At 40.9% G+C, this 26,719-nt stretch overlaps 1 protein-coding gene across 10 annotated transcripts in view; it reads right to left on the reverse strand.

Moving 5' to 3' along the window:
- Nucleotides 1-26,719, reverse strand: part of cnksr2a (connector enhancer of kinase suppressor of Ras 2a) — a 490,411-nt gene that overhangs the window by 314,994 nt on the left and 148,698 nt on the right. For all 10 annotated transcript variants that reach the window (XM_087992951.1, XM_087992946.1, XM_087992950.1 and 7 more), the window contains exon 5: nt 12,320-12,361. In XM_087992951.1, coding sequence (XP_087849077.1) covers nt 12,320-12,361 — 42 coding nt within the window. The remainder of the gene's footprint in view (nt 1-12,319; nt 12,362-26,719) is intronic.

A 26,719-nucleotide genomic window follows, 5' to 3' on the forward strand; every position in this document is an offset into this window, starting at 1 on the left:
CCTTATTCCTGTTGCACCAATCAGTTGATTGCACCAGACAAATAATATTGCTGAAGATCACCTGTGTGAAAGAAGGAAACAGGTCCAATCCCACACTGAGCTAGTTGGCACTTGGAGCCCAGAGCAGAGATGGTGGATCACAGATGGCAGCCTGTTCATCATTTTCACTCCCTCCGCCACAGACAACAATGGCAGCAATGTACATCACTTTCAAGATGCACTGTCACAATTCACCAAGGCTCTTTAGGTAGCACCTTGCAAGCCCATAAACAGTACCATCTAGGAGGGCAAGGGCAGCACTTGCATCTGAACACCACCACCTGCAGGTTCCCCTCCAAGCCACTCACCATGCTGACTTGAAAACATACCACCATTCCTTCATTGTTGCTGGGTCAAAATTCCTAATAATGTAGGTGTCCCTTTGCCCTAAGGTCTGCAGTGGTACAAGAAGACAGTTCACCACCACATTCTCCAGAGCAATGGTCTAGCCAGTGATGCCCACAACACATAAACTAATGATATAAAAAGCGACAGTTTTGTCTGGGTAAAGTCATGATGAGTGCCTTTGGGACAGGAGTGAGATGGAAAGTCCTGCACTCTGATTTTCGAGGTACTACTGCCTCCATTCCAGTCCAGCAAACCGTGACCGAATTTCACTTTTGGCTTTTGACACGAGTTGCAGGCTAGTTATTGCAATATTAGATCTCATAAGTTCTGTTGTGATTTAAATTTATATCACTGAGGTGGCTTAACAGGAATGCTGCATGTCAGTTTTGGAACCTCACAGTGTTCTACAAGATTTTAGACTCTGAAAGGTTTAATGTTGAGGAGAGCATTCAATACCAGTCAATATGATGTTGTCATATGGAATTGAGTGGGAGAACAGCTGCGCTTCTCAAATGAAATAGACATCTGTCTAAGTATCTTAGTCTCAATGTCTATCATTCCAATGTAACTTGTAGCAGATTGCAATTATGCAACAAATTATAAGACAAGAGCCCTTCCTTGTTAGACTATCAAATGGTTTTTCTCTACCAGACCAGACCAGTGAGGTGTTGCAGATTGATTGATTGTACTTTGGTACATGTGACAATAAATAAATCAATGAAAATATTTGTTTACAAGCAATACACGCAGATCATAGTAAGCAAGGATGTACAGAACAAAAGACTTAAGCAGAGGCATAGAGGTAACATTGCACAGGGCGTACAAGGGAGATCAACATTAGCAAGATTAGAATTATTTGAGGCTAGAAAGTCCATTCATCAGTCTAATAACAGCTGGGAAGAAGCTGTTCCTGAACCTGTTGGTGTGTGTGTTCAGGCTTCTGTATCTTCCGCCTGATGGAAGAGGTTGTGTGAGAGCATTACTGGGATGAGAAGAGTCTTTGATGATGTTGGCCGCCTTTCCGTGGCAACGAGCCATGTAAATGGAGTTCATGGATGGAAGGTTGGCTGCCGTGATGGTCTGGGCTGTTCACACCACTTTTTGTAGTTTCTTATGGTGCGGGGCAGAGCAGTTGCCATACGAGGCCACTCTGCACCTGGACAGTATGCTCTCAGTGGTGCATCTGTCGAAGTTGGTGAGGGTCCTTATGGACATGCCAAATTTCCTGAGCCACCTGAGGAAGAAGAGGTGTTGTTGTGCCTTCTTGACTGTTGCATCCACATGGGAAGTTCAGGACAGGTTATCGGTTATGGTCACTTCGAGGAACTTGACGTTCTGAACCGTCTGGACTTCAGCACTATTGATGTATATGGGTTGTGGCCTCCTCCATTTTTTCTGAAGTCAATGATCAGTTCTTTAGTTTTGCCGACATTGAGAGAGAGGCTGTTCTCACTGCATCACCATCACAAAACCCTCTACCTTCCTTCTGTATTTTGTTACATATCCGTCCTACTATGGTGGTGTTATCAGCAAGTTTATAGATGGTGCTCGTTCAGAGTTTGGCAACACAGTCGTGGGTGTATATGGAGTAAAGTAGGCGGCTCAGGAAGCATTCTTGGGGGGATCCAGAGTTATTGAGTGTTATCATGATCCCAAACTACAAGGAGAATGATAGTAGCAGATGTATCTTTCAGCAAAATGACTGTGGTGAGCATCCATTATATAACGTACAGGAGTAACTATTTCCCTTTCAACTCATAGAAATAAAATATTGAGTAGCACAGAGGCTACAGAGAGTAGCACAGTCTGTCCTCAGCTGTTGCCAGATTTATTGAGTGTTAAAAATCTTTTCTGTTTTGATTCCACTTCCTCCCATGACGTTGATATATGGACCTCACTTGACCTTTAAGCCCTTGTGCAATGCTAGAGTAGCTCTATTGCAACTTGACTCCACATTACTTTCAACCAAAGAAATATGGTGGATGACATAAATGTCACACTGATATATGCAACTGAACAGTCTCTTGTGAATGATGCAACACTCAGGAGCTTTTGCCATGCTGCACAATTCAGTGAGTGTCCATTCTGAAATCCATCTAACGCAAAGGCAAATCTTATCTCCAGTCTTTAAGAATGGTGGACGCACGTTTCTTTACACAGACTACTGATCCTGAAACACAATGACATAATGCTGGCTAATGCTCAGTGTCACTTCAAAGGACTGAGAACTGAAATATTTTAGTACAGTCCAGGAGATTAAGTAGAGTTTAGGAGTATAGGTCATTCTGCCATAACGTGTGTTTCGTTAATGCAAGTTAGTTGTAATGCCATTGACAAATTGAGGACACTGTTTCTAAAGTAGGCACTTTTAAAGTGTGCATTGGTTATAATGCGATCCCATTAGTTTAAATGTTGTTGCTATTATGCAATTTTCTTATAACACAGGACCGCATGAGAATGGAACAACCGCATTAAAGCAGAACCGACTGTATTGATCTAATTGAGGTGCTTAAGATGCTTGTAAGATTTGCAGGTTGATAGAAACTACTTTCACAGTTTAGGAGCAGTGGAGTTGAGAACAAGTGACCATTTTCTTATAATTAAAGCTATTCTTCCAGGGTGGATGTTAGCAAATATGCCTTCCCAAAAATCTACAACTCTGTCCCTCAGAGACCTGTTCAAAGCTGAGGTTAATAATTTTTTGTCAGCACAGGTTATGCAGAGATAAAGAATTGAGCTAGTAAACAGAAGTGGGATATAGATCAGCAATGATGATGGAAAGGTTTCAAGGAGCTGGATGGTCTACCCCATTCCTACATTCTTAGGTAATCAATATTTTTGCAACGTTAAAACATTCAGTAGGCTATCAGGGACTCTTTTCACTTTGAAATGAGCCCATTCACATTGAGAGTAGTGTCCAGCATTCCTTTTGTGTTCCCACCTCTTTCAGGTTATATTGAATAGTTAGAAGCAGCACTTCCTATAATGACGAGGAGGTGATGCTCCATGAATTGAACAGCAGCTGAAGACTTTAATGACTCAGAGCATTAGGCCAGCAGTTCACTCAGATAACGAGCACCGATGAACTCAAACTGTCATCCATCTGATAGACATACCTCTGGAACATGCTCATCCCTATCTGTCAGCCTGGAGGACTGGGTTCAAGTCTCACCTGCTTCAGAATTGTGTCATAACATCTCTGAACAGGCTGATATAGATAGTATCTTAAAGCCCATTTGTGTTGAATGTGAGGCAGTATGACCAAAGATCTCAACATTTAAGCTTAGGCTTTGGCTACTCGAGAGATACAACTTCAGCATTTCAGAGACTGCAGAAGACAAAGGAAGACAAGATATATCAGAGAGTGGCATTTTTGATTCAATTAAATATTACTGCTGTTACTAGAGAAGATATTTCTGAAATAATGTCCAGTGAGAATATATGGATTGCAATTAGAAATAAAAAAGGAATAATCACCTTGATGGATTTGTACTATCAACCTCCCAATAGTCAGAGGAAAACTGAGGAACAAATATGTAGAGAGGTCTCAGATACATGTAAGAATAATAAGGTTGTAAGAACAGATGATTTAAATTTTCCAAACATTGACTGGGTCTACCAATAGTTTGGATGTTGGAGAATGTGTTAGATGTGTTCTGACTAGAGAAGGAGCAAAACCTGACCTTCTCTTGGGTAATAAGACTGAAGTGACAGTAGGGGAATACTTTGAGTGTAGTGATCATAATTGTATCAGTTTTAACATAGTTACGAGAAAGGCGAACCTTTCCATAAAAATTGAAGATTTTAACTGGAATAAGGCAAATTTTAATGGTCTAAGACAAGAACGTTCAGAAGTTGTTTGGAGTAGACTGTTCACACATAGAGCGATGTCTGATGAGGGAGGCTTTCAAAAGTGTGATACCGTGAGTTCAGAGTCATTATGTTGCTGTTGGGAGTGAAAGATAAGGCTGAGAGGATTAAACATGAATGGCAGAATAAAGTTATTGAGGTTCTCATCAAGAATAAAAGTCAATCAAAAATTAAAAATAGATTACTGGGATCAAATTGAATCTTTTGAGTAATATGAAGAGTGGAGGAGCATTCTTAAGAGGGAAATCAGGAAGGCAAAGAGAGGATATGAGATAGTCTTGGCAAATAAGTTTAACGATAATCCAAAGAGATTCTACAAGTACACTAAGAGCAAGAGAGCAACCAGAGAGAGAGAGAGAGTAGGGCCCCTTAAAGATCAAAGAGATCATCTTTGTGTTGAATTTCAGGAGATGAGACAGATATTAAATTAATACTTTACATCAGTTTTTACTTTGGAGAAAGAAATGGAGGCTAGAGAATTCACAGAAATAGATATTGATGTTTTGAAAATAGTTCACATTACAGTGGTGCTAGAAGTCTTACAAAATATTACGATGGATAAATCTCAGGACCTGATCCCATGTATCCTGGGATGTTCTGGGATGTTAGGGATGAAATTGCAGGGCTCCTTGTGAAATATTTGTATCTTCTATTTCTACAACTGAGGTGCCTGATGACTGGAGAGTGGCTCATGTTGCACCTTTGCCAAAGAAGGGACAGAAGGAGAATCCTGGGAACTACAGACCGGTAAGTCGGATTTCAGTGGAGGGTAAGTTGTTGCAAGTGATTCTGAAAGATAAGATTTACGTGCGTTTGGAGAGGCAAGGAATAATTAGGGATAGTCAGCATGGATTTGTGCGAGGGAAATCATGTCTCATAAACTTGACTGAGGGCAGAGTCGCAGAGGTGTTTACTTATACTTTAGTAAAGCCTTTGACAAGGTTCTGCATGATAGACTAGTAAAGTTAAATCACACGGGATTAAGGAGGAGCTTGCCAGTTGGATACAAAATTGGCTTAACGGCAGGAGACAGACAGTGATAGTGGAAGGTTGATTTTTTTAGACTGGAGGCCTGTTACCAGCGGTGTTCCACAGGGATCGGTGCTGGGTCCACTTTTGTTTGCCATTTATACAAATGATTTAGATGAGAATATAGAAGGTTAGTAAGTTTATAGATGACACCAAAATTGGTGGTATGGTGGACAAGGAAGAATGGCATGTCAGATTACAAAGAAATCTTGATCAATATGGGTAAGTGGGTTAAAGAGCGGCAGATGGAGTTCAATCTGGATAAATGAGAGGTTTTGCATTTTGATAACTCTAACAAGGGCAGCACTTATACAATTAAAAATAGAGCCTTGGCTAGTGTTGTAGAAGAGAGAGACTGGGGAGTTCAGATGTATATTTCTTTGAGGTTTGCATCACATATAGATTGAGTGATTAAGAAGCCGTGTAGCATGCTTGCATTAGGAAGTAATGTTGAGGCTGTAAAGGCATCAGTGAGACCTCTTCTGGAGTACTGTGTCTAGTTCTGGTCACCTTGTTAAAGAAAGGATACAGGAAGCTGGAGAGGATTCAGAAGAGATTTACCAGGATGTTGCTGGAAATGGAGTGCTTGAGTTATAAGTCGAGGCTGGATAAACTGGGACTTATTTCACTGGCTCATAGGAGGTTGAGGACTGACCTTATAGAGATTTATAAAATCATGATGAGTATTGCTAAGGTAAAAGCAGGTGTCTTTTCTCAAGGGTTGGGGATTTTACAAATCTAGGGGTCACATTTTGAAGGCGAGAGGAGAAAGATTTGAAAAAGACATGAGAGGCAATTGTTGTTTTACACAGTGGTTCATGTGTGGAATTAACTTCCAGAGAAAGTGGAGAAGGTGGGTACAGTTTCAAGGTTCAAAAGATATTTAGATAAGTACTTGAATAAGAAATCTTTGGAAGGATTACGGGCCAAGCACAGGCAGGTGAGACTAGTTTAATTTAGGGTTGTGATCAGCATGGACTGTTGGACCGAAGGGGTTGTTTCCTGTTTCCAGGGTGCTGTCTGACTCTATGACTCTTTCTGAAGTTGAAAACTGAAAATTAAAATATTAGGTTGCAAACAAAACCTTGTACAAACTATGAGGAATGATTTTGTGCTGATACAGTAACAATACTTTGAAAACTTGTTTATCGGAGTTGGCATTGCACATGGGAGCCAGAGCAGTATTTAATGCTCAGCACTTGCCACCTGGAAGTCAAATCTCTTTTTTAACTCAAATGCACCGCACAAGGTGAATAATTAAAGGAAATCTCACATCTTGCAATGATGTGCTTCTGAAAGTCTCACATGCTGACTAATGAAGCATAAATAACTATTTCCATTCCTCAATTTAGCATGCCTTTCAGGTAAATGTTTCAACTGTAATTGTTTCTGCATGTACTTTATGAAGTGAACTGTGATTTTATTTTGCTGGAGCCAGTGGCTTTTATTGTCATAAAACAATGTCAGTTAGGCTGTGTGCCAAGATAGATTTAGAGGTATAATCATAAATAATGTGATTTTTTTTCCCCCAAACAGCTTGACAGCAGAGGGAAACTGACAGCTTCGAGTCCTCTGTGGCTCAAATAAGATGATTTTACCTGTTGTTGAAAATCTTGCTGTCTTTCCAGTCTTAATGTGAATTCTTCTTTAGGTCGTTGTGCAGGAATATAATAAATAAGACAAGGCAAAGTCTCCTACACCTTGTACAAGTACATATATATTTAGGTCAGGCAGCATCCGAGGAGCAGGAAAATCAACATTTCGGGCTGGAGCCTTTCATCCTCCGATGCTGCATGACCTGCTGTGCTTTTCCAGCAACACACTCTCAACTCTGACCTCCAGCATCTGCAGACCTCACTGTCATTTACATATACATTTAGCCAGTCGAAGATTTCAGTAATAGAGTCAGAGTCGTACAGCACAGAAAGAGACCCTATGGCCCAACCAATCCATGCCAAACATAATCCAAAACTAAGCTCGCCCCACCTGCCTGCTCCTGGTCCATATCCCTTCAAACCTTTCCTATTCTCGTATCCATCCAAATGTTTTTTTAAACATTGTAATTGTATCTGCATTCACCACTTTTTCAGGAGGTTCATTCCACATGCAAAACACCCTCTGTGTAAAATAAAATTGCCTCTTTTATGTCTTTTTAAAATCTCTCTCCTCTCACCTTAAAAATATGCCCCCTTGTCTTGAAATCCCCCATCCCAGGGAAAAGACTACTATTAACTCTATCTACGCCTCTCAATATTTTATAAACTTCTATCAGGTCACCTTCAACCTCCTATGCTCCAGTGAAAAACATCCCAGCCTATCCAGCCTTTGTTTATAACTCAAGCCTTCCAGGTAACATCCTGGTAATTCTCTTCTGAACACCTTCCAGCTTAATAATATCCTTCTTCTCACAGGGTGACCAGAACTGGACACAGTACTCCAGAAGAGCCCTCACCAATGTCCTGTACAACCTCAACAAGACTTCTCAACTCCAATACTCAAAGGACTGAAGGCAAGCATGCAAATGCCTTTTTAACCAGCCTGTCTATATGTGACGCAAATTTTAAAGAATTATGTACCTGAACCCCTAGGTCCCTCTGTTCTACATACTACCCAAGGCCCTACCATCAATTGTATATGCCCTACCCTTGTTTGTTGTACCAAAATGCAATACATCAAATTTATCCAGAATAAACTCAATCTGCCATATTTCAGCCCATTGACCCAATTAATCAAGATCTTTTTGTAATCTTAGAAAACCTTCTTCACTATCTACTATGCCACCAATTTTGGTGTCATCTGCAAATTTACTAACCATGGCTTCTATACTCTCATCCAAATCATTTATATAAATGACAAAATTAAAGAGGACCTGGAACCAATCCCTGTGGAATACTGCTGATCAAAGGCCTCCAGTCTGAAAAGCAACCCTCCACCATTACTCTCTGTCTCCTGCTGTTAAGCCAATAATGTATCAATCGGCAAACTCACTCTGATTCCCACATGACCTAACTTTACTAATTATTCTACCATGCAGAATCTTGTCAAAGGCTTTGCTAAAATCCGAATAAATAATGTCTACTGCTCTGCCGTCATCCCTCCACAAACTCAATCAAGTTTGTGAGAGACGATTTTCCTCACGCAAAACCATACCTAATCAATTTCCCTCTCTGAATGTCCATAAATCCTATTTTTTATAATCACCTCCAACAACATACACCAAAACTGAAGTCAGACTCATAGCTTTATAGTTCTCTGGTTTCTCCTTACAACCTTTCGTAAACAAAGGTACAATATTAGCAACTCTCCAGTCATCAGGCATCTCACCCGTAATTATAGATGATGCAAATATTTCTGAAAGGGGTCGCGTAATTTCCTCCTTTACTTCCCACAACATTCTGGGATACATTAGATCAAGTCCTAGAGATTTATCCACCTTTATATTCCCTAAGACCTCCAGAACTTCCTTTTCTGTAATGTGAACTGTTCTGAAAACATCAAAGTTTATTTCTTTGCAGTCTTTAGACTCCACTTTTTTCTCCACAGTAAAGACTGATGTGAAATATTCATTTAGTATCTCTCCCATCTCCTGTCTGGAAAGAACCAAGAACTTTTATCTTGAAGGAGAATGAATCTAAGTTAAAATCTCTATGTTTCTATATACAGAAGTTTGAAGTTTACAGGTGTTTCAATGGAGATAACATAAGAAAATCATAAACAGAAGCATGAATAGCCATTCATCCCCTTGAGGCTATTGGGTGATTTAAAACTCCATATAAACTGAAAATATCAGATTGGCAATGGTAGCCTGGATGAGTATGTCATAGAATGCTCTCAAGATAGTTGCTTAGAATAGCACATTCTGGAACCAGACAGCACATTTTGCCAGATGTGGCTTGTGTTATGTGACAATTAATTAATAACCTCAGAGTAAAGGCACCCTCTGTAGCAGCAATCATAACATGGTTAAATTTTATATCCCGTTTAGAAGGGAGAAGCCTGGGTCTAAGACTAGTATTTTAAACTTTATGAGGGCAACTAAGTGTGTATGAAAGCTGAGTTAGCTGGGGGAAACTGTGATACCAGGATACAGAATAGATGAGTTGAAATGCATTTGAAGATTTTCAAGGTGATATTTCTAAACATTCATCATATTTCTATGATTTAGAAAAAAAATTAAGGGAGGAAGTAACCATTTGTGATTATCTAAAGAATTTAAGGAAAGCAGGCTTGAGGGGCCAAAAGCCTGACTTCTTTCCGTATTTCATACATTTCAATGCATTGCCAATAAATTTGGCTCGTGTCCTATAGGTCTCTTCATTCACTCATGAATAAAGATTGTAAACAGTTGAAGCTCAAACCTGATTACTGTGGTACTCTATTAATTGCAGTTTTCCAAGCTGAAAATAATCAATTTTTCCTCTTTGTTAGTCAACCTCCCATTCACTCAGACATACTAGTCCCAACACCATGAGCTGGCAAGACATCTTGTACTGTTGGCTTTTATGTGGATCTTATCAAATACATAACGTCAACTGGTTCCCCTTTATCCACTGAGCTTATTACATTTCAATTTTCTAAATTTCCTGCCAAGACAGTACTTCCTTTATAATGGATTCTAGTATTTTCTCAATGTTAGGCTTGGTTTCCATTGTCCTGCTTTCTGTCTCCCCAATTTCTTGATGAGAGACATAACATTTCTGGATTTCTAAGTTGCTGGGTCCTTTTCCAGAATCAATGGGATTTTGAAAGATTCAAACAATGCATCCACTAACTCTGTGTCTACTTGTTTTTAAGATCCTAAGATGCAAGCCACCAGGCCCAGGGAATTTATCCCATTAATTTCCCTGACGTACCTTTTCTCCTCTGGTGATAACGATTTAAGTCCCTTCCTGCCCATTGCTCTTGCTTTTTTGCCCTATTCCTGGGATACTTTTAACATCTTTTACTGTGATAATAGGACAGACCTAAAATACTGATTCAAAATAGAATTCATTTCCTTTTTTTGCCCATTTGTAATTTCCTAGTCACATCCTCTAATGAAGCAACGCATTACACATTACAATCTTCCTTTCATTTTATATACCTAGTGAAGCTCTTATTGTCCATTTTTATATTTCCTGATTGTTAGATCTAATTATAATTTCTCCCTTTCTAAAAAATTTCTAAATTTTCTGGTGAATTGTGGCCTACCACTAATTTTCACAACATTGTAAGAATTTTCATCCAATCTGAAGTAATCCTTAACTTCCACAGTTAGCTAAAACTGATTCATGCTTCTCAGAGTTTTTCATTTTCAATAGAATCTTCCTTTGTTGCGAGTTACAAAACATCTCCTAACTGTCTACCACCCATTACGCTACACCTTACCTTTTAAACTATTGTCCTAATCAATTTCTAACGAACCTGATTTGATACCTTTATAATTGCCCTCATTCAAGATTAGTCAGCAGTTTCAGACTCAAGTTTTCCAGCCTCAAACAGAATGTGAAATTCCACCACATTTTAATTAGTCTTACTGACAGCTTTATTTACTGTGACATTAATGCTATTTCAATACACGTTCCTAGATCTAAAACAATCTCATCTTGAGTTTGTTCCAGAACTTATCTAGCCAATTTGACTCTTCCAGGTGATATGACAGCCACTCATTCCTGCCTTTACCTCCAACCCCTGTGCACACATCACTTGCCAGCCCAGAATCACTCTACCCCACAAACAACAGTTAACTTTTCTTGGAGGTAATCCTCCATCCTGGAACAGCAGTGTATCTTTTTATCAATAGTAGCCACACGATCCGACCATGGCTGAACTGTCGGCCTCTGACCGACCAGCCACTTTTGGCGGCTGAGATCCCTTGTCCTAGATCTTGTTCCTGCCAGCCACCAATCAGCCACCTGACTACCGGAAGATCAAATAGGCTTTCCCATTTTCATAGGCTGCGCGTTTCCCTCCTCCAAAATCTGGAATTTCCCAGCCATTAACTCTGTTTTTGACCAAACCGTATGCCAGCACTTTATGCTTCTATTTCATATTTCCAGCACAAACGTATTTTTGCTTTTCTGCCCCTTCTTTCTGCTACATTATCATCCCTGAAGCCTGTCCTGTCACACTTCTCTTTACCGACACTGTCTCTTGAAAATTTAACCCACAAACACAGGAACTGTTTCCACATATACATGGATGATATATAGCTTTACCTCTACACTTAAATTCAATACAAGACATTTCTCACTTCATTTGATCAAATATATTTCTGTCTGTCTATCATTAGGCCCTGTTAGAGGCATTAGATCTTTCTCCTACATTTTGGAAAATCACAACTAAAAACTCTGCTCCCTTGTTACCAACTGTCATCTCGCTAACCGCTTGCTTATTTCATACAAATTCACGGGCAACCTTGATTACCCTTGAGCACCAGCAGAGCTTCATTTCTGCTATATGATTGCCGCTACACTGCCTATCTCCGGACCTAGTTCAATCCCTGCTAATGAAAATATAAATAGGCCAATTACAGAAGCAGTTATTCTCCTGCCAGTCCCCAATCCATCCATCTTCACAAACATCAACCTATTGAAAGTGCCTATTCCCACATCTTGTCATTCACAAATTCCTGCTCCCTGAATTCCTTTGGTTGGTCAATCAACCTCTCATTACCTGCCTCAACATATTCCATTTAAAATCCTGGTTCACTTGAAATTTCTCCACAGCCTAGTGCCTCTCTTGCATCTCAACCTTCTCGAGTCATACTTTTTGTCGTACCTTTCTCTCCTCTAACTTTGCAACTGGCCCTTTCGCAAAGTTTTCAGTCATTGCTTTCTATTTTGGAGCTCCTTCTCCACCCTCCTTTAATATCTTTCTGAAAGGTCACTTCTCACCTTAGTCGTAGATCACCTAGCTTTAGGGCTTTTCCCCTTTTCATTCCTTTATCAAGTACTTTAAGATAACTCATGCAATAAACCTTGCTGTACAAATGCAAATTGTGAAACTGTTACTGTTTGCTTTGTACAATTCAAATAAAAAGTAATAGACTCACCACATGCAGAATCTTGTTTTCAGTTTCATAGACAGTACAGTCCTGCCGAGAAAGATTAAACAGGAGAGTTATGACAATTGTTAGTAAAATCCCAGACAGTTGATTAGTAAAATCCCAGACTCAGAACAAAATAAAGACTGACAATTTTTTAAATGATTTGTGGAATCATATAATGTCACATCACAGAACGTGGCCACTGAACTCACCATTTCCACGGCAACTCTTCACTTGATAGTTTATTAAATAAATGGATTTGAGCAACTTATATTTTGTTGTAAATACTGTGATCCTTTACGTGTTTGGCATCAATATTGAGAAATTGCATTTTTTTGTTCAATTGAGCACTGTTAATTCTCAAGGCTCCACGGCAGAAGCAAATGTTCATGCCACTCCGATACTTGTGAAGTACAGGAGGTTGATGACTGGACAATTGCTTAAATCATGGTGTTGATGCTGAATTTGATTTCCTCCAGAGGGACAATTAAGCCAAGATCATTGAAGGAAGAGGCGACATCACAATATTTAGTTGGCCGTCCCAAGAACAACACACTTGTTTGTATCAACATTCTAGCCTTTTCACTGGGGACGTGTTTAGTGGATTATTGATAAATGAGGCCAAGGGAAACAAAACCTATAGGAGAAGAGTATCATTTTGCAGCTAGCACTCAACTGATCAAAGTTGTGATATAGAGACATGGAGATATGCTAAACAGGTTAACAACTGTGAGCAATAAAGGAAATTACACCGGAGACATATGTTCATTCCAAAGTAAACTGGTGATTGATACCTCTGCATCACCCATAGGTTTCTGTGAGCGTAAATAAGTAGTGATGGAATTAACAGAGATTTACTTTGTCGTAAACACTGATCCCAGTTTACATTCTCTTTCACAACATACACCAGGAGCAATTTTATTGAGCATGACATTTTAATGTGTTTTACTTTGAAGCTATTTTCAGCAGGATTTAATTGCATATATACAGTTAGAAGATCTGGCACCTTTCTTAAGCTTCAGCATGGTAAGCTCAAGGTTGGAACCAGAAAGATATCTGAAGCATTTTCAATAGCGCACTTACACTAGTAATTTAACCTTTCATAGAAGGTTGTGCAATCAGAATAAGCAAAAAAGCATCATTAATTAAACGTCTGATTACAGAATTGGTATTTCAGAATTGTTTTTAACAGATTCAGTAAGGGATTTGTTAAGGATTGGAGAGTCTGATATGCAAGGGTGTAGTTCACTATTAAAAATAAAATGTACAGAAGGTAATACCTAGGAATAATTTCCAGGAAATAATCTGAAGACTTTACATCTTGAAAGATAACTTCTAAATTGGTAAAATTTATTAAGAAAATCCTTGAGAAAGGAGGGTACATTCTCCAATGAAACAAGAGTTTAAAAAAGGACTGTGGATGCTGGAGGTCTGAAATGAAAACAGAAACAACAACAAAAATTGCTGGAGAATCTCAACAGGCCTGGCAGTATTCATGGGATGAACTGAAAACAAAAGAAATGCTGGAAATCACAACTGGTCAGGCAGCGGAGACAGAGCAAGCTAATGTTTCGAAACTGGATAACTCTTCCTTCAAAACTGTTAGTAGCCAGGAAAAACGTGTGTGTGTGTTTGTGAGAGTGTGCGAGAGTGTGTATGTGTGTGAGAGAGAGAGTGCACACGAGTGTGTGAGTGAGAGTGTGTGTGAGCATGAGTGTGTGTGTAAGAGAGAGAGTATGTGTGTTTGTGCGTGTGTGTGTGTGTCTGCGAGAGTGTGTATGTATGTGAGAAAGTGTGTACGAACATGTGTGTGCGTGAGTGAGAGCGTGTGCGTGTGTGTGTACAGCAGATCAGGACAGAAGAAAAGCTGAATAAGTGGTAGGAAGAGTTAAGACTGAGTAAATGGGTTAGCTGTGCTGAATGCAGCCCAGTAAGTGTGATATTGGGTCTAGGGGTACATGAGAATAGCTGACTGTGCTAAAAGCAATTCATGTCATAACAACACTGAGTGTGGAGATGGGTTAAAAACAGGGAAGGATGGAATCAAGCTGCAAAGTTCCTTAACTTGATGCTAACTCCTAGAGACTGCGGGGGTGCCCAAGTACTTTGAGCTTGGGCTGACGCTCACTGGAGCACTACAGCAGGCGTGAGACAGAAATGTTGGTGCGGGTGTGCTGAAGTGGCAGGCAACTGGAAGCTCAGGGTCATTGTTTTACAGACAGAGAGTGGGTGTTCTGCAAAGTCATCACCCAGCCTGTGTTTTGTCTCCCCAGCATCTCCCCAACATTATTTCTCCAGCAATTTCTACTTTTTGTGGATAGACTGTTTGGTCAGTTATGCCATTATGTCAGTTGAGAAGTAGGTGTCTTCAATCACAAAGGTGGACTGGTGTTTCTGATTTCAGACTCCCCACCCATTTAAAATCACAGTAATTTGTGGTTGAGTAATGTGCTGGTGCAGAAATTCCTGACATTTGACAATTTAACAATATGAAAAGCTAAGTTTTGATACCACTATTTAGATTTTTATGTATTTTCCAGTGTACAGTGCTCAGTCACCCGCCAAAATCTGTAAAATGACCATCTGACTTTTTTGAGGAACAAGATTCAAAGAGCTGGATTTGCGTGTATGCTATCTGTGCATCTATTCCTTGTCTTTTAATATTTTGCCCATCTGCTATCTCTTCCTGCCACACCATTCACAGAACACCCTTAAATCTATTGAGGTTCTTTGTTTGTTTTTATACCTCCTGCAGCGTATGGATGTGGGGTGGCTCAGGCAAGATGGTTAACCAAGAATATCTTCCCTTCCCCCTCTGCCTTCCCCATAACTGTCCCCTTTGACAGTCCTTGGGGTGCACCACTCTCCCCACCAACCCCTCTAAACCTTCCCCTGCAACCAGAAAAGATGCAAAACCTACCAAAACACAGCAGAGAGCGGCGCGAGCTGGGCGGAAGTGAGGTTGGAGCGCAGAGCTGGTCGGGAAGGTAAGTGATTGATATATAAAGAACTTACCTCGACACCAACGGTCTTTTCACAGTAGAGAGCGGCGCGAGCTGGGCGGAAGTGAGGTTGGAGCGCAGAGCTGGTCGGGAGGGTAAGTGATTGATATTTGAGTGGGTGTCGTTGCTAATTAGAAATGGTAAAACGGCTGCAGAAAGGCAGTTCGAGGGGGATCTGCCTTTGGAGGTAGTATGGGCTGAAGTCAGATATAGGAAAGGTGCAGTCACCTTGTTGGGTGTTTACTATAGGCCTCCCAATAGCAGCAGAGATGTGGAGAAACAGATTGGGAAACAGATTTTGGAAAGGTGCAGAAGCCACAGGGTAGTAGTCATGGGCGATTTCAACTTCCCAAATATTGATTGGAAGCTCTTTAGATCAAGTAGATTGGATGGGGTGGTGTTTGTGCAGTGTGTCCAGGAAGCTTTTCTAACTCAGTATGTAGATTGTCCGACCAGAGGGGAGGCCATATTGGATTTGGTACTCGGTAATGAACCGGGACAAGTGATGGGCTTGTTAGTGGGTGAACATTTTGGTGATGGTGACCACAATTCTGTGACTTTCACCTTGGTTATGGAGAGAGATAGGTGCGTGCAACAGGGTTGGTTTTACAATTGGGGGAAGGGTAATTACGATGCTGTAAGACAGGATCTGAGGAGCATAAGTTGGGAGCATAGGCTGTCAGGGAAGGATGTCGTGGAAATGTGGAACATTTTCAAGGAACAGATACGACGTGTCCTTGATATGTATGTACCTGTCAGGCAGGAAAGAAATGGTCGTGTGAGGGAACCTTGGTTGACGAGGGAGGTTGAATGTCTTGTAAAGAGGAAGAAGGAGACTTACATAAGGTTGAGGATACAGGGTTCAGACAGAGCAGTGGAGGGATACAGGATAGCCAGAAGGGACCTGAAGAAAGGGATTAGGAGAGCTAAGAGAGGGCATGAAAAATCTTTGGCGGATCGGATCAAGGATAACCCAAAGGCATTTTATGCGTATGTGAGAAACATGAGAATGACGAGAACGAGGGTAGGTCCAATCAAGGACAGTAGTGGGAGACTGTGTATTGGGTTGGAAGAGATAGGAGAGGTCTTGAATGAGTACTTTTCTTCAGTATTTACGAACGAGAGGGACTGTATTGTTGAAGAGGAGAGTGTGAAACGGACTGATAAGCTAGAGGAGATACTTGTTAGGAAGGAAGATGTGTTGGACATTTTGAACAACTTGAGGATAGACAAGTTCCCCGGGCCTGACGGGATATATCCTAGGATTATGTGGGAAGCAAGAGAGGAAATTGCAGTACCGTTGGCAATTATCTTTTCGTCTTCACTGTCAACAGGGATGGTACCAGGGGACTGGAGAGTGGCGAATGTTGTGCCCCTGTTCAAAAAAGGGAATAGGGATAATCCCGGGAATTACAGGCCAGTTAGTCTTACTTCGGTGGTAGGCAAAGTAATGGAAAGGGTACTGAGGGATAGGATTTATGAGTATCTGGAAAGCCACTGCTTGATTAGGGACAACCAGCACGGATTAGTGAAGGGTAGGTCTTGCCTTACAAGTCTTATTGAATTCTTTGAGGAGGTGACCAAGCATGTGGATGAGGGTAGAGCAGTGGATGTAGTATACATGGATTTTAGTAAGGCATTTGATAAGGTTCCCCATGTTAGGCTTATGCGGAAAGTCAGGAGGCATGGGATAGAGGGAAATTTGGCCAATTGGATAGAAAACTGGCTAACTGGTCGAAGTCAGAGAGTGGTGGTAGATGGCAAATATTCAGCCTGGAGCCCAATTACAAGTGGAGTTCCGCAGGGATCAGTTCTGGGTCCTCTGCTGTTTGTAATTTTTATTAATGACTTGGATGAGGGAGTCGAAGGGTGGGTCAGTAAATTTGCAGATGATACGAAGATTGGTGGAGTTGTGGATAGTGAGGAGGGCTGTTGTTGGCTGCAAAGAGACTTAGATATGATGCAGAGCTGGGCTGAGGAGTGGTAGATGGAGTTCAACCCTGCCAAGTGTGAGGTTGTCCATTTTGGAAAGACAAATAAGAATGCGGAATACAGGGTTAACGGTAGGGTTCTTAGTGAGGTGGAGGAACAGAGGGATCTTGGGGTCTATGTTCATAGATCTTTGAAAGTTGCCACTCAGGTGGATAGAGCTTGTAAGAAGGCCTATGGTGTATTAGCGTTCATTAGCAGAGGGATTGAATTCAAGAGTCGTGAAGTGATGTTGCAACTGTACAGGACTTTGGTTAGGCCACATTTGGAGTACTGTGTGCAGTTCTGGTCGCCTCACTTTAGGAAAGATGTGGAAGCTTTGGAGAAGGTGCAGAGATGATTTACCAGGATGTTGCCTGGAATGGAGAATAGGTCGTACGAGGATAGGTTGAGAGTGCTAGGCCTTTTCTCGTTGGAACGGCGAAGGATGAGGGGTGACTTGATAGAGGTTTATAAGATGATCAGAGGAATAGATAGAGTAGACAGTCAGAAACTTTTTCCCCGGGTGCAACAGAGTGTTACAAGAGGACTTAAACTTAAGGTGAAGGGCGGAAGGTATAGGGGAGATGTCAGGGGTGGGTTCTTTACCCAGAGAGTGGTGGGGGCATGGAATGCGCTGCCTGTGGGAGTAGTAGAGTCAGAATCTTTGGTGACCTTTAAGCGGCAATTGGATAGGTACATGGATGGGTGCTTAAGCTAGGACAAATGTTCGGCACAACATCGTGGGCCGAAGGGCCTGTTCTGTGCTGTATTGTTCTATGTTCTATGTTCTATGTTCTAACACCATCCAGGACCCCAAATAGTCCTTCCAGGTGAGATAGAGGTTCACCTGTCTCTCCTCCAACCAAGTTTACTGCATCAAGTGCTCCCGATATGGTCTTGTCTACATCGGGGAGACCAAACATAAACTTAGGGAACAGTTACCAAGCATCTCAGCCAGGCCCGCAGGGGCTGACCAGACCTCACAGTCACCTCTCATTTCAATTCCCCTAACCACTCCCTTTCCGACATGACCATCCTTGGCCTCCTTCATTGCCAAAGTGAAGCACAACGCAAATCGGACGAACAACACTTCATCTTCCACATGGGCAGCCTACAGCCCAGAGGACTCAACATTGAGTTCTTCACTTTCAAATAACCTCCCTTCCCATCCCCTGACTCTCTTCCCAGCCCTTGCCTCTCCCTTCCACTGCTCTCTGCCACCAATCAAATCCATTCCTCCCATTGACCAACCAGGTTGTACCCTCTACCTGTCTCCTCCAATCCCCACTTCACCACCCTGCCCCTGCCACACCTTTTATCTGCAGCTCCCCCCACACCTACCCCAAGTCCTAAAGAAGGGTTACACCCAAAACGTCGACTTCTCCACCTGATGCTGCCTGGCCTGCTCTGTTCTTCCAGCCTCCTGCCTGTCTACTAAGGTGGGTAGCCCAGCAGCTTTCACTGAACAGGTTCCTGTTGGGTACAGGAGGAGAATAGGAGATCCCTATGCTCGTTGGAGAGGGCCCCACAAAACAAAGATCAAACATTTCCCCTTTCACCCATCCCTCCACACAACCAGTGCCCAAATCTCCAGCCACCGTCTGATTGGGTTTCTCAGCTAGGCCCATCCCAAATAATGGGCTTACAGTATTCGGAGTCCGGGTTCCCTGGAATTTCTTTCTCAGGACTGACTGCAGTCCCAGCAGTGGTCACCATTTGAACTTGGTGCTGCTGGAACAACAGAGCTGCCAGCCAATAAGGTGCACCCATGCTGTCCAGATGGAGACGGAAGTCCCACTCAATCAACTGAAGGCAGCTGCCAGTGCTGACATGATGGGCTGAATAGCCTCTTTCTGTGCCTGAACAATTGTGCGAGACTGAGTCATATTTCAGTGGGGCATGTGGTTTCTGAGTTGATGGAGTTGGGATAAATGGTGCCCTGTAAACTCCAGCCCAGTTTTGCCATGCTACAAAATGATTACATGGTCTACCTGATCATTTTCTGCTCAGTTTCTACTTCTGCTAAGGACTCTTTGGCACTTCTTGATTTTCTCTCATGCTACACCAGCTGCCTCAGCTGCTTTGTATTCTTTCTGTTTTTCTTAATATTCCTGGCTTTTAGCCATGGGGTTATTTACCGCCTGCAATGAGAGACTGGGTTGAAATCATTGTTTTGCCAATGGTATCACCTCCAATATCTGCGGGCTGTTGAGATACCAGTCCTGGGACAATCATGTTATACCACACCTTGGGTACTGTGTCCCAGTCTAATCAATGAGACATAACAATCAAATTTAACTTCCAAATTCAAATTCCAAATGCAGTGCAGACAAAAGGCCATTAAGACTTTTCCCTAGTGTAACGGAGCTTCTGGGAAACAGAGGTAAAAACTGGAATTTTCAGCTTTTGGAACATCATAAACAGTGGAAATCCAGAACATTGCTCCAAGCTAAACCATTAAAATTGAACAATAGATTCAAACTGATAAAAGAAAAGTTCAGAATTAACATTAGGAAATCCATCCTCACACAGGATATGGCCAGGGCACGGAATGCATTCCCATCAATGACAATGGAGCTAAAACTCTGGAATCATTTCACAAATGAATGTCTGTGGTTATGTAAGTGTTTTATGTTTGCATCAGGTAGGATGAGTGGAATGGTTTTTTCATTCACTTCAATGTCATGGTTCATTTTGAAGGTGGTTTAATCATCTATTCCACAATATGTGAAGGCAGATGCTGCATTTACAAAATAATGTTGAATCACCATTCCTGGTTTCACATCAGCAAAGTACATTCAATCCCCAAATTATTCCTTTTCTCTTTCTCTCACTGCTTCCGTGACTTTGAAAAACACTTAGATTTGGTTCAGCGTATATAATTAGGCTGACTAAACTGAATTCTGGCATTGTAATAACAATGCAGCCCAGTTGTCACAGTATTTAATAGTGACCACTTATTTCTATGACTTTTTAAACTCCTCATCAATTGGCTTCCCTCTGCTTCTGAATGGAATATTATTTTCGAAGGTGTAATTGCATGTACATGGGGTAGCTGTGTCCTGTCAAATGAGGAAGCTGACCTGATATTCATCCTCATTAGTTTGACATTACAGGCAAACAGAATGCATTAAAGCAGGCAAAACCTGGGTAATCTTGATTCTGAACATATAACCAGGAATGAAACACTGCAATACTTACTCACCTGAATAATCAGATCAAGACACTAATACTAAGTGATACAATCAAATTGAACTCAGTAGCTGTCACACAGATAATGTTGAGTGAAATAGTCTTTCAAAGATTCTAAGCAATATGTGCAGAAACAGACTCTAACATTGCCCCTGTATAATGGGAGTACACATCGGGAAAGTCAAACCTGGGCCACCAGGTTTGACTTTCCTTCAACCTGTAAGGTTTGTGCTGTTACATCCTTCAACTTGTAAGGTTTGTGAAGGTTTGTAGCTCAGGTTGAGGTTTAGGGTGTAGGTTTGCTCGCTGAGCTGTAGGTTTGATATCCAGATGTTTCATTACCTGGCTAGGTAACATCATCAGTGGCGACATCCAAGTGAAGCGAAGCTGTTGTCTCCTGCTTTCTATTTATATCTTTCTCCTGGATGGGGTTCCTGGGGTTTGTGGTGATGTCATTTCCTGTTCGTTTTCTGAGGGTTTGATAGATGGCATCTATGTGTTTGTTTATGGTGTTGTGGTTGGAGTGCCAGGCCTCTAGGAATTCTCTGGCATGTCTTTGCTTAGCCTGTCCCAGGATAGATGTGTTGTCCCAGTCGAAATGGTGGTTTTTTTCATCCGTATATAGGGCTACGAGGGAGAGAGGGTCGTGTCTTTTTGTGGCTAGCTGGTATTCATGTATCCTGGTGGCTAACTTTCTTCCTGTTTGTCCTACGCAGTGTTTGTGGCAGTCCTTGCATGGAATTTTGTCTATCAACCTCTCAGAAAACAAACAGGAAATGACATCACCACAAACCCCAGGAACCCCATCCAGGAGAAAGATATAAATAGAAAGCAGGAGACAACAGCTTCGCTTCACTTGGAGGTCGCCATTGATGATGTTACCTAGCCGGTAATGAAACATCTGGATATCAAACCTACAGCTCAGCGAGCAAACCTACACCCTAATCCTTCAACCTATCTCCGAATCTCCTTTAGTTTACTTGGAGGAGGTTAACAGAGGATTTGTCGCACAGGAAACAAACCTACCCATCTAAAATGCTAAAATCATGAATGGATCAACAAAGCAACACTTTAAAGGAAGCTCAGAAGGTGCCAGATAAATCTTGGCTCTAAGCTATCCTGAGAAAAATAGAGCTGAGAGATAACACTGGTTAGAGGAAAATCTGATCTCAGCTAGTGGAGAAATTATTCTTACAACTGGATTGGACTCTCTCTACATGTATCCAATATATCATCCCTTAAAAGCACGGAAGCACAACATTGCTAATGAAAATATTCACAGCTTAATCTGTACAAGAGAGTAGGGGCCTAGGTTTCTAATTTAATGTAGGAGTAGTTTTACAATTAATATAATTGTATTTACATAGCACTTATTTCAACAAGACATCTTCACGCACAAAACACAATGAGTTTGTTTGAACTGTGATAAGTGTTTGTATATTCCCACAGTTTGTTGAATAACCTACAAGGATGAAGGGAGAATCCAAGAACTTAAATTTGGGGAATATATGCTCAATAATAAGAGTTCATGTTCATCTGGAGACCCATTCACCATATAATCAGATCTGAAATGATGATGTTTGAAGAATATACATCAGTCATGATTGAATGGAGGAGCAGACTCGATGGGCTGAATGGCCTAATTTCTGCTCCAAGTCTTATAGTCTTAAGGTCTTGTGGAAAACAGAATGCAGTCACTTTAAGGTTATTTTGTCCTGGGTTTTTTTGAAGAGAGCTTGTAAAGGCAAAAGTATTGAAGTGTCTACTGGAGCCAGCCTAAGTCAATAATTTAAGAGATGTTCAGGTTATTTTTTAAAACAAATGTAACAATGGAAGGAGAGTGGCCAGTTCTCCCAGATCAGGCTTTCTGGTTTTTGTAACTGTGGCAGTGGAAGCTGTTGGGTTCCAGAAGGGTTGCAAGCTTCAGTAGATATTTCATAACTGCAACTTTCTCTAAAATCTCTCTTGATGTTGAGTAGAATGTAAGAATTGACATGTAAGTTAGGTGCATTAGTCAGGGAAAATGTGGAGTAATAGGGTAGGGGAATGGGTCTGGGTGGGATAGTCTTCGGAGGGTTGGTGTGGACTTGTTGGACCAAATGGCCTGTTTCTACATTGTATGGGTTCTATGAATCTGTGTCTGACTTTACCTTTTTGCCAAGGGATGTGTTTATGGGATATTACTATATTGGAAGAGTTAATTAGTCATGAGTAGTGCACCTACTATTTGGTTAAGTTTACCAATAGTTAGGCTATTCTAAATTCCTCTTCCTTTTGTTTGTATTTTAACTATAGTGTTTAAATAAATTGTTTTGCTTAACATGGAGTGATTTGACCAGTTGTAACATGCACCTTTAAAATAAGGAAAGGTTAGGGTTTAGATCACCTTCTTAAAATATTTTGAGGGGGTCTGGTCTGGTGCGTAACAAGAGCAACATAAACACACTGGAATTCTCAAGGTCAGACTTGTTGACTGAGCATGTAGACAATTAGAAAAAAAATCAAAAATCAACTGGAAAAGCTACGATCAGAATTTGCTGCAGTAAAGTTAATGCTTCTAGAATGAGAGGTCATAGATTTCGGATAAGGGGTAACAGATTTAAAACAGAAATAGGGAGGAAGTACCTTTCTTAAAGTGTTGTGAGTATGTGGAAGAGTCTGGTAGATCTGCAGAGCATGGCTTGCTATTGAGCAGGGGTTTGTCAGCAATGTTCCCTTTAAACTGTACAACTGTACTGCTGTGCATAGACCTCAGAGATCCACACAGCTAGAAAGAAAATTAGAGGAATGCTGTTTGTCAACTCCTTGGTATTCCTGTAGTTACAAGAGATCAGAATACAGTCTTTTAAAGTCTCTTTGCCAACTTTGGGTGTTGCATTCTCTCTCTGGACAGCTTCATAACTTACGTCCACAGTTATTTTTGGCTGTCTCAGCCCCCTTTTAAAAAAACATGTTTTGAAGTGAAGGACTAAAACAATCATAATATTTTGAGGTCATCATATACAACCAAAGTGAAAAGAGAACAGTAAAACAGAAAGTAATCTGGTATTCTCATCTCATGTAAAATTATACACCTGATAGAATACTTAATGCCTGATTAATACAGCATTGGTCCTATACAATTCACCAATCCTATTGAAAACATGCCTTTCAGGCATTCTCTTCAAATAGATTAACAGTATCTCAGTCTATATGCATTCCCTGTTCATTGTGAAGGGCTTTTAATGCAATGCATCCTCTTGTGCAAATTCTAATTTAAAGATCAAAACAGCTAAATACAAACAAGTGTTGATCTCATCCATGGAAAATATTTGTGAAGTTAATAGTTTTTGACTGCAGCAGATGTAATGCAATTTGTGCGATTTTTATTCTATTTTTAGTTTCAAGTCCCATTACACATGTATCTTTCAATTGTTTCAATTCCACTCTTTTTGTAACTTGTTTTGCATCTCACAGTAATATTCTTTCCCATCATAGTCTTTACATCATCTAACCTTTTCAAATTTCCATCTGTATTTTCAAATTATTATCGCAGAGGACATTACCTGCAATAATTGTGCCCTTTAACTATATATTTGTGGATTATGACTTTGTATAAAAAATGTTCTCTAATTAGAGTCATAGAGATGTACAGCATAGAAACAGGCCCTCCAACTGGCCCATGCTGACCAGATAACCTAAATTAATCTAGTCTCATTTGGCCCATACCCCTCTAAAGCCTTCCTATTCATATACCCATCCAACGTTTTAAGTGTACCAGTCTTCACCAACTCCTCTGGCAGCTTAGTCAACACACGTACCACCCTCTGCATGAAAAGTTGGCCCTTTGGTCCATTTTAAATCTTTCCCCTCACTATAAACCTTTGCCCTCTAGTTTTGGACTCCCCCACACTGGGGAAAAGATCTTGACTATTCATCCTATCCATGCCCCTTATGATTCTATAAACTTCGATAAGGTCACCCCTTAGCCTCTGGCGCTCCAGGGAAAATAACTCAAATCCTGGCAACATCCTTGTAAAACCTTTCTGAACCCTTTCAAGTTTCGTAACATCCTTCCTATAGCAGGGAGACCAGAATTAAATGCAGTATTCCAATAGTGGCCAAACCAATGTCCTGAACAGAGGCAACATGACCTCCCAACTCCTACACTCAAATGCAAGCATACCAAACACCTTCTCCACTATCCTGTCTACCTGCGACTCCACTTTCAAGGAGCTATGAACCTGCACGCCAAGGTCTCTTTGCTCGGCAACACTCTCCATGACCTTACCATTAAGTGTATAAGTCCTGCCCTGATTTGCCCTATCAAAACGCTGCATATCACATTTATCTATTCTCAAACTGCATTTGAATTTGCAGGGTTGATTGGTAAAATTTCCTGTGCTGAAATTGAGCAGTGTGCACCAGAAGTATATTCTTCGCAGCTGGACTACTTAATATTCCAGCTTTTGTGCCATTACATGTAATGTACATGTTAGTTGTCTTTAAGGACAATTATGGTGCTACTTCATTGTGATTGGTTTCTATATTCATGCTAGCAAAAAAAAAATTAAATTCTTAGGAAGCTCCACTCACACCAAAAATGTGTTCCTGTCAATGTGTGAAGCTTCACAAGTTTCAACAAAACATAGTCAATAAATTGTTTCAATATTTAGAAATAGAAGTGTCAGTCCTACTGGACATTGCTTGCCCTAGCATAATCCGAAGAGGAAATATTAATTCAGGAATGAGAGAATGTGTTCAACTTTTGAAGATATGACTCATGCACTGGAAAAAAGACATGCATGCAAGTTTTTAAATTTTACTTCACAAAAACTTGACAAGGTTCCACACAAGAAGATAAAGTTTGTATTTCCATTGTGTTTCTCATTATTTCAGGTGTCCAAATTATGCTTATTGGCAATTAAATACTTCTGAAGTGACATCAATGTAAGAAATACAGCAGTCAATCTACATTAAAGATCCACAAAACAGAATATGACCAGATAATTTGTCTTTTTGTGCGTTGATTGATGGATAAATATTAGTCTTGGGGAGGACTCTCCTGCTCTTAAAGTATTGTCTAGCTTTCACAGACCTTGAGAAGGCAGTTTTGTCTGTAAGGCAAATCTCCTTCAAAGTAGCATTTCCTCAGTGCTGCTCTGAAGTATCAACCTAGATTTTGTGCTCAAGTCTCAAGAACAGGACTCCAAATCACAACTTTCTGAGTCTTTCAACAGCAGCATTTGAGAAAGTAGGTGCTGATGGATGGGAAGTATTTAATGACTTCTAAAGGCTCCCCACTACTCACAACAGATAGGGTATCAGTGTTTATTTGGAGGAGCAACCAGTCTCATGGAGGATTTTGATGCTGACTAAAGCTCTTGCACACAAAATATTGTCATAGTCTTACCAGACCATACAGCTCCTCTCTCATTAGAGGGAGGCACCTGGTGGCAATTTAACCTGAGTATCATCACACCTCAGGCAAGGGGAGGCTGAGAAGGAGCCCTTCATTGGAAGGTTAGCCAGGAATTGGACCCATGCAACTGCTGTTACCTTGCATCACAAACTAGCTATCCACCCACTGAGCTATCAGCACAGAGCTGATAGCCACTTGCACTGTTGTCAAGTGCAAATTGTTGACATATTTTAACCTGGTGATAATCCGTGGCATCAGCATATAGGAGGACCGAGATATGTTTTAAGAACAGCCTGTAAGCCTGAGTAAAGAAGGGCATATGGACATCAGTTCATGAGCTGAACTTGCCACAAATCATACCATGTCACAGCCCCTCATCCAACAAGCTACAACACTTAGAGGAAATGAAACAATAAACAAAGATGCAATGAAATCAGATGGAGGAAGTGCAGAAGCGTCTTTAGTGAATCACCTGCCTCATGGCAACTCTTGTCCTCTCTCTGCCTAAATAGCTGTGGCTCCAGACTAACCAGTTGAGTCACAAGAGGATACACAGATCATGAAACCTGGCAGATGTCATCCCCTTTCTGAGGGCCTGATGAATAATTTAACAGTAATATTGCAAGAAGGCAAAAGCTTCAGCTTGAAATTAAACAGGGAAGGTTTATTAAAGTGTTGTTCCTTGTTCCTTCAGCATCATGGAATATCGTATAATTTGAATAATTCAAACTTTGTTACAGAATATCTGGTAAAAGCAATGTGCTACCAGGTTACATTGAACAGATGGGAAAGGAACATTTGTGCACAATCAACAACATGACATCCTGCATAAAGTCAGCC

Source organism: Chiloscyllium plagiosum, unplaced genomic scaffold (genome assembly GCF_037043375.1).
Source record: "Chiloscyllium plagiosum isolate Xiang-an unplaced genomic scaffold, Cpla_swu_hap1 HiC_scaffold_12, whole genome shotgun sequence".
NCBI classification, from domain to species: domain Eukaryota; kingdom Metazoa; phylum Chordata; class Chondrichthyes; order Orectolobiformes; family Hemiscylliidae; genus Chiloscyllium; species Chiloscyllium plagiosum.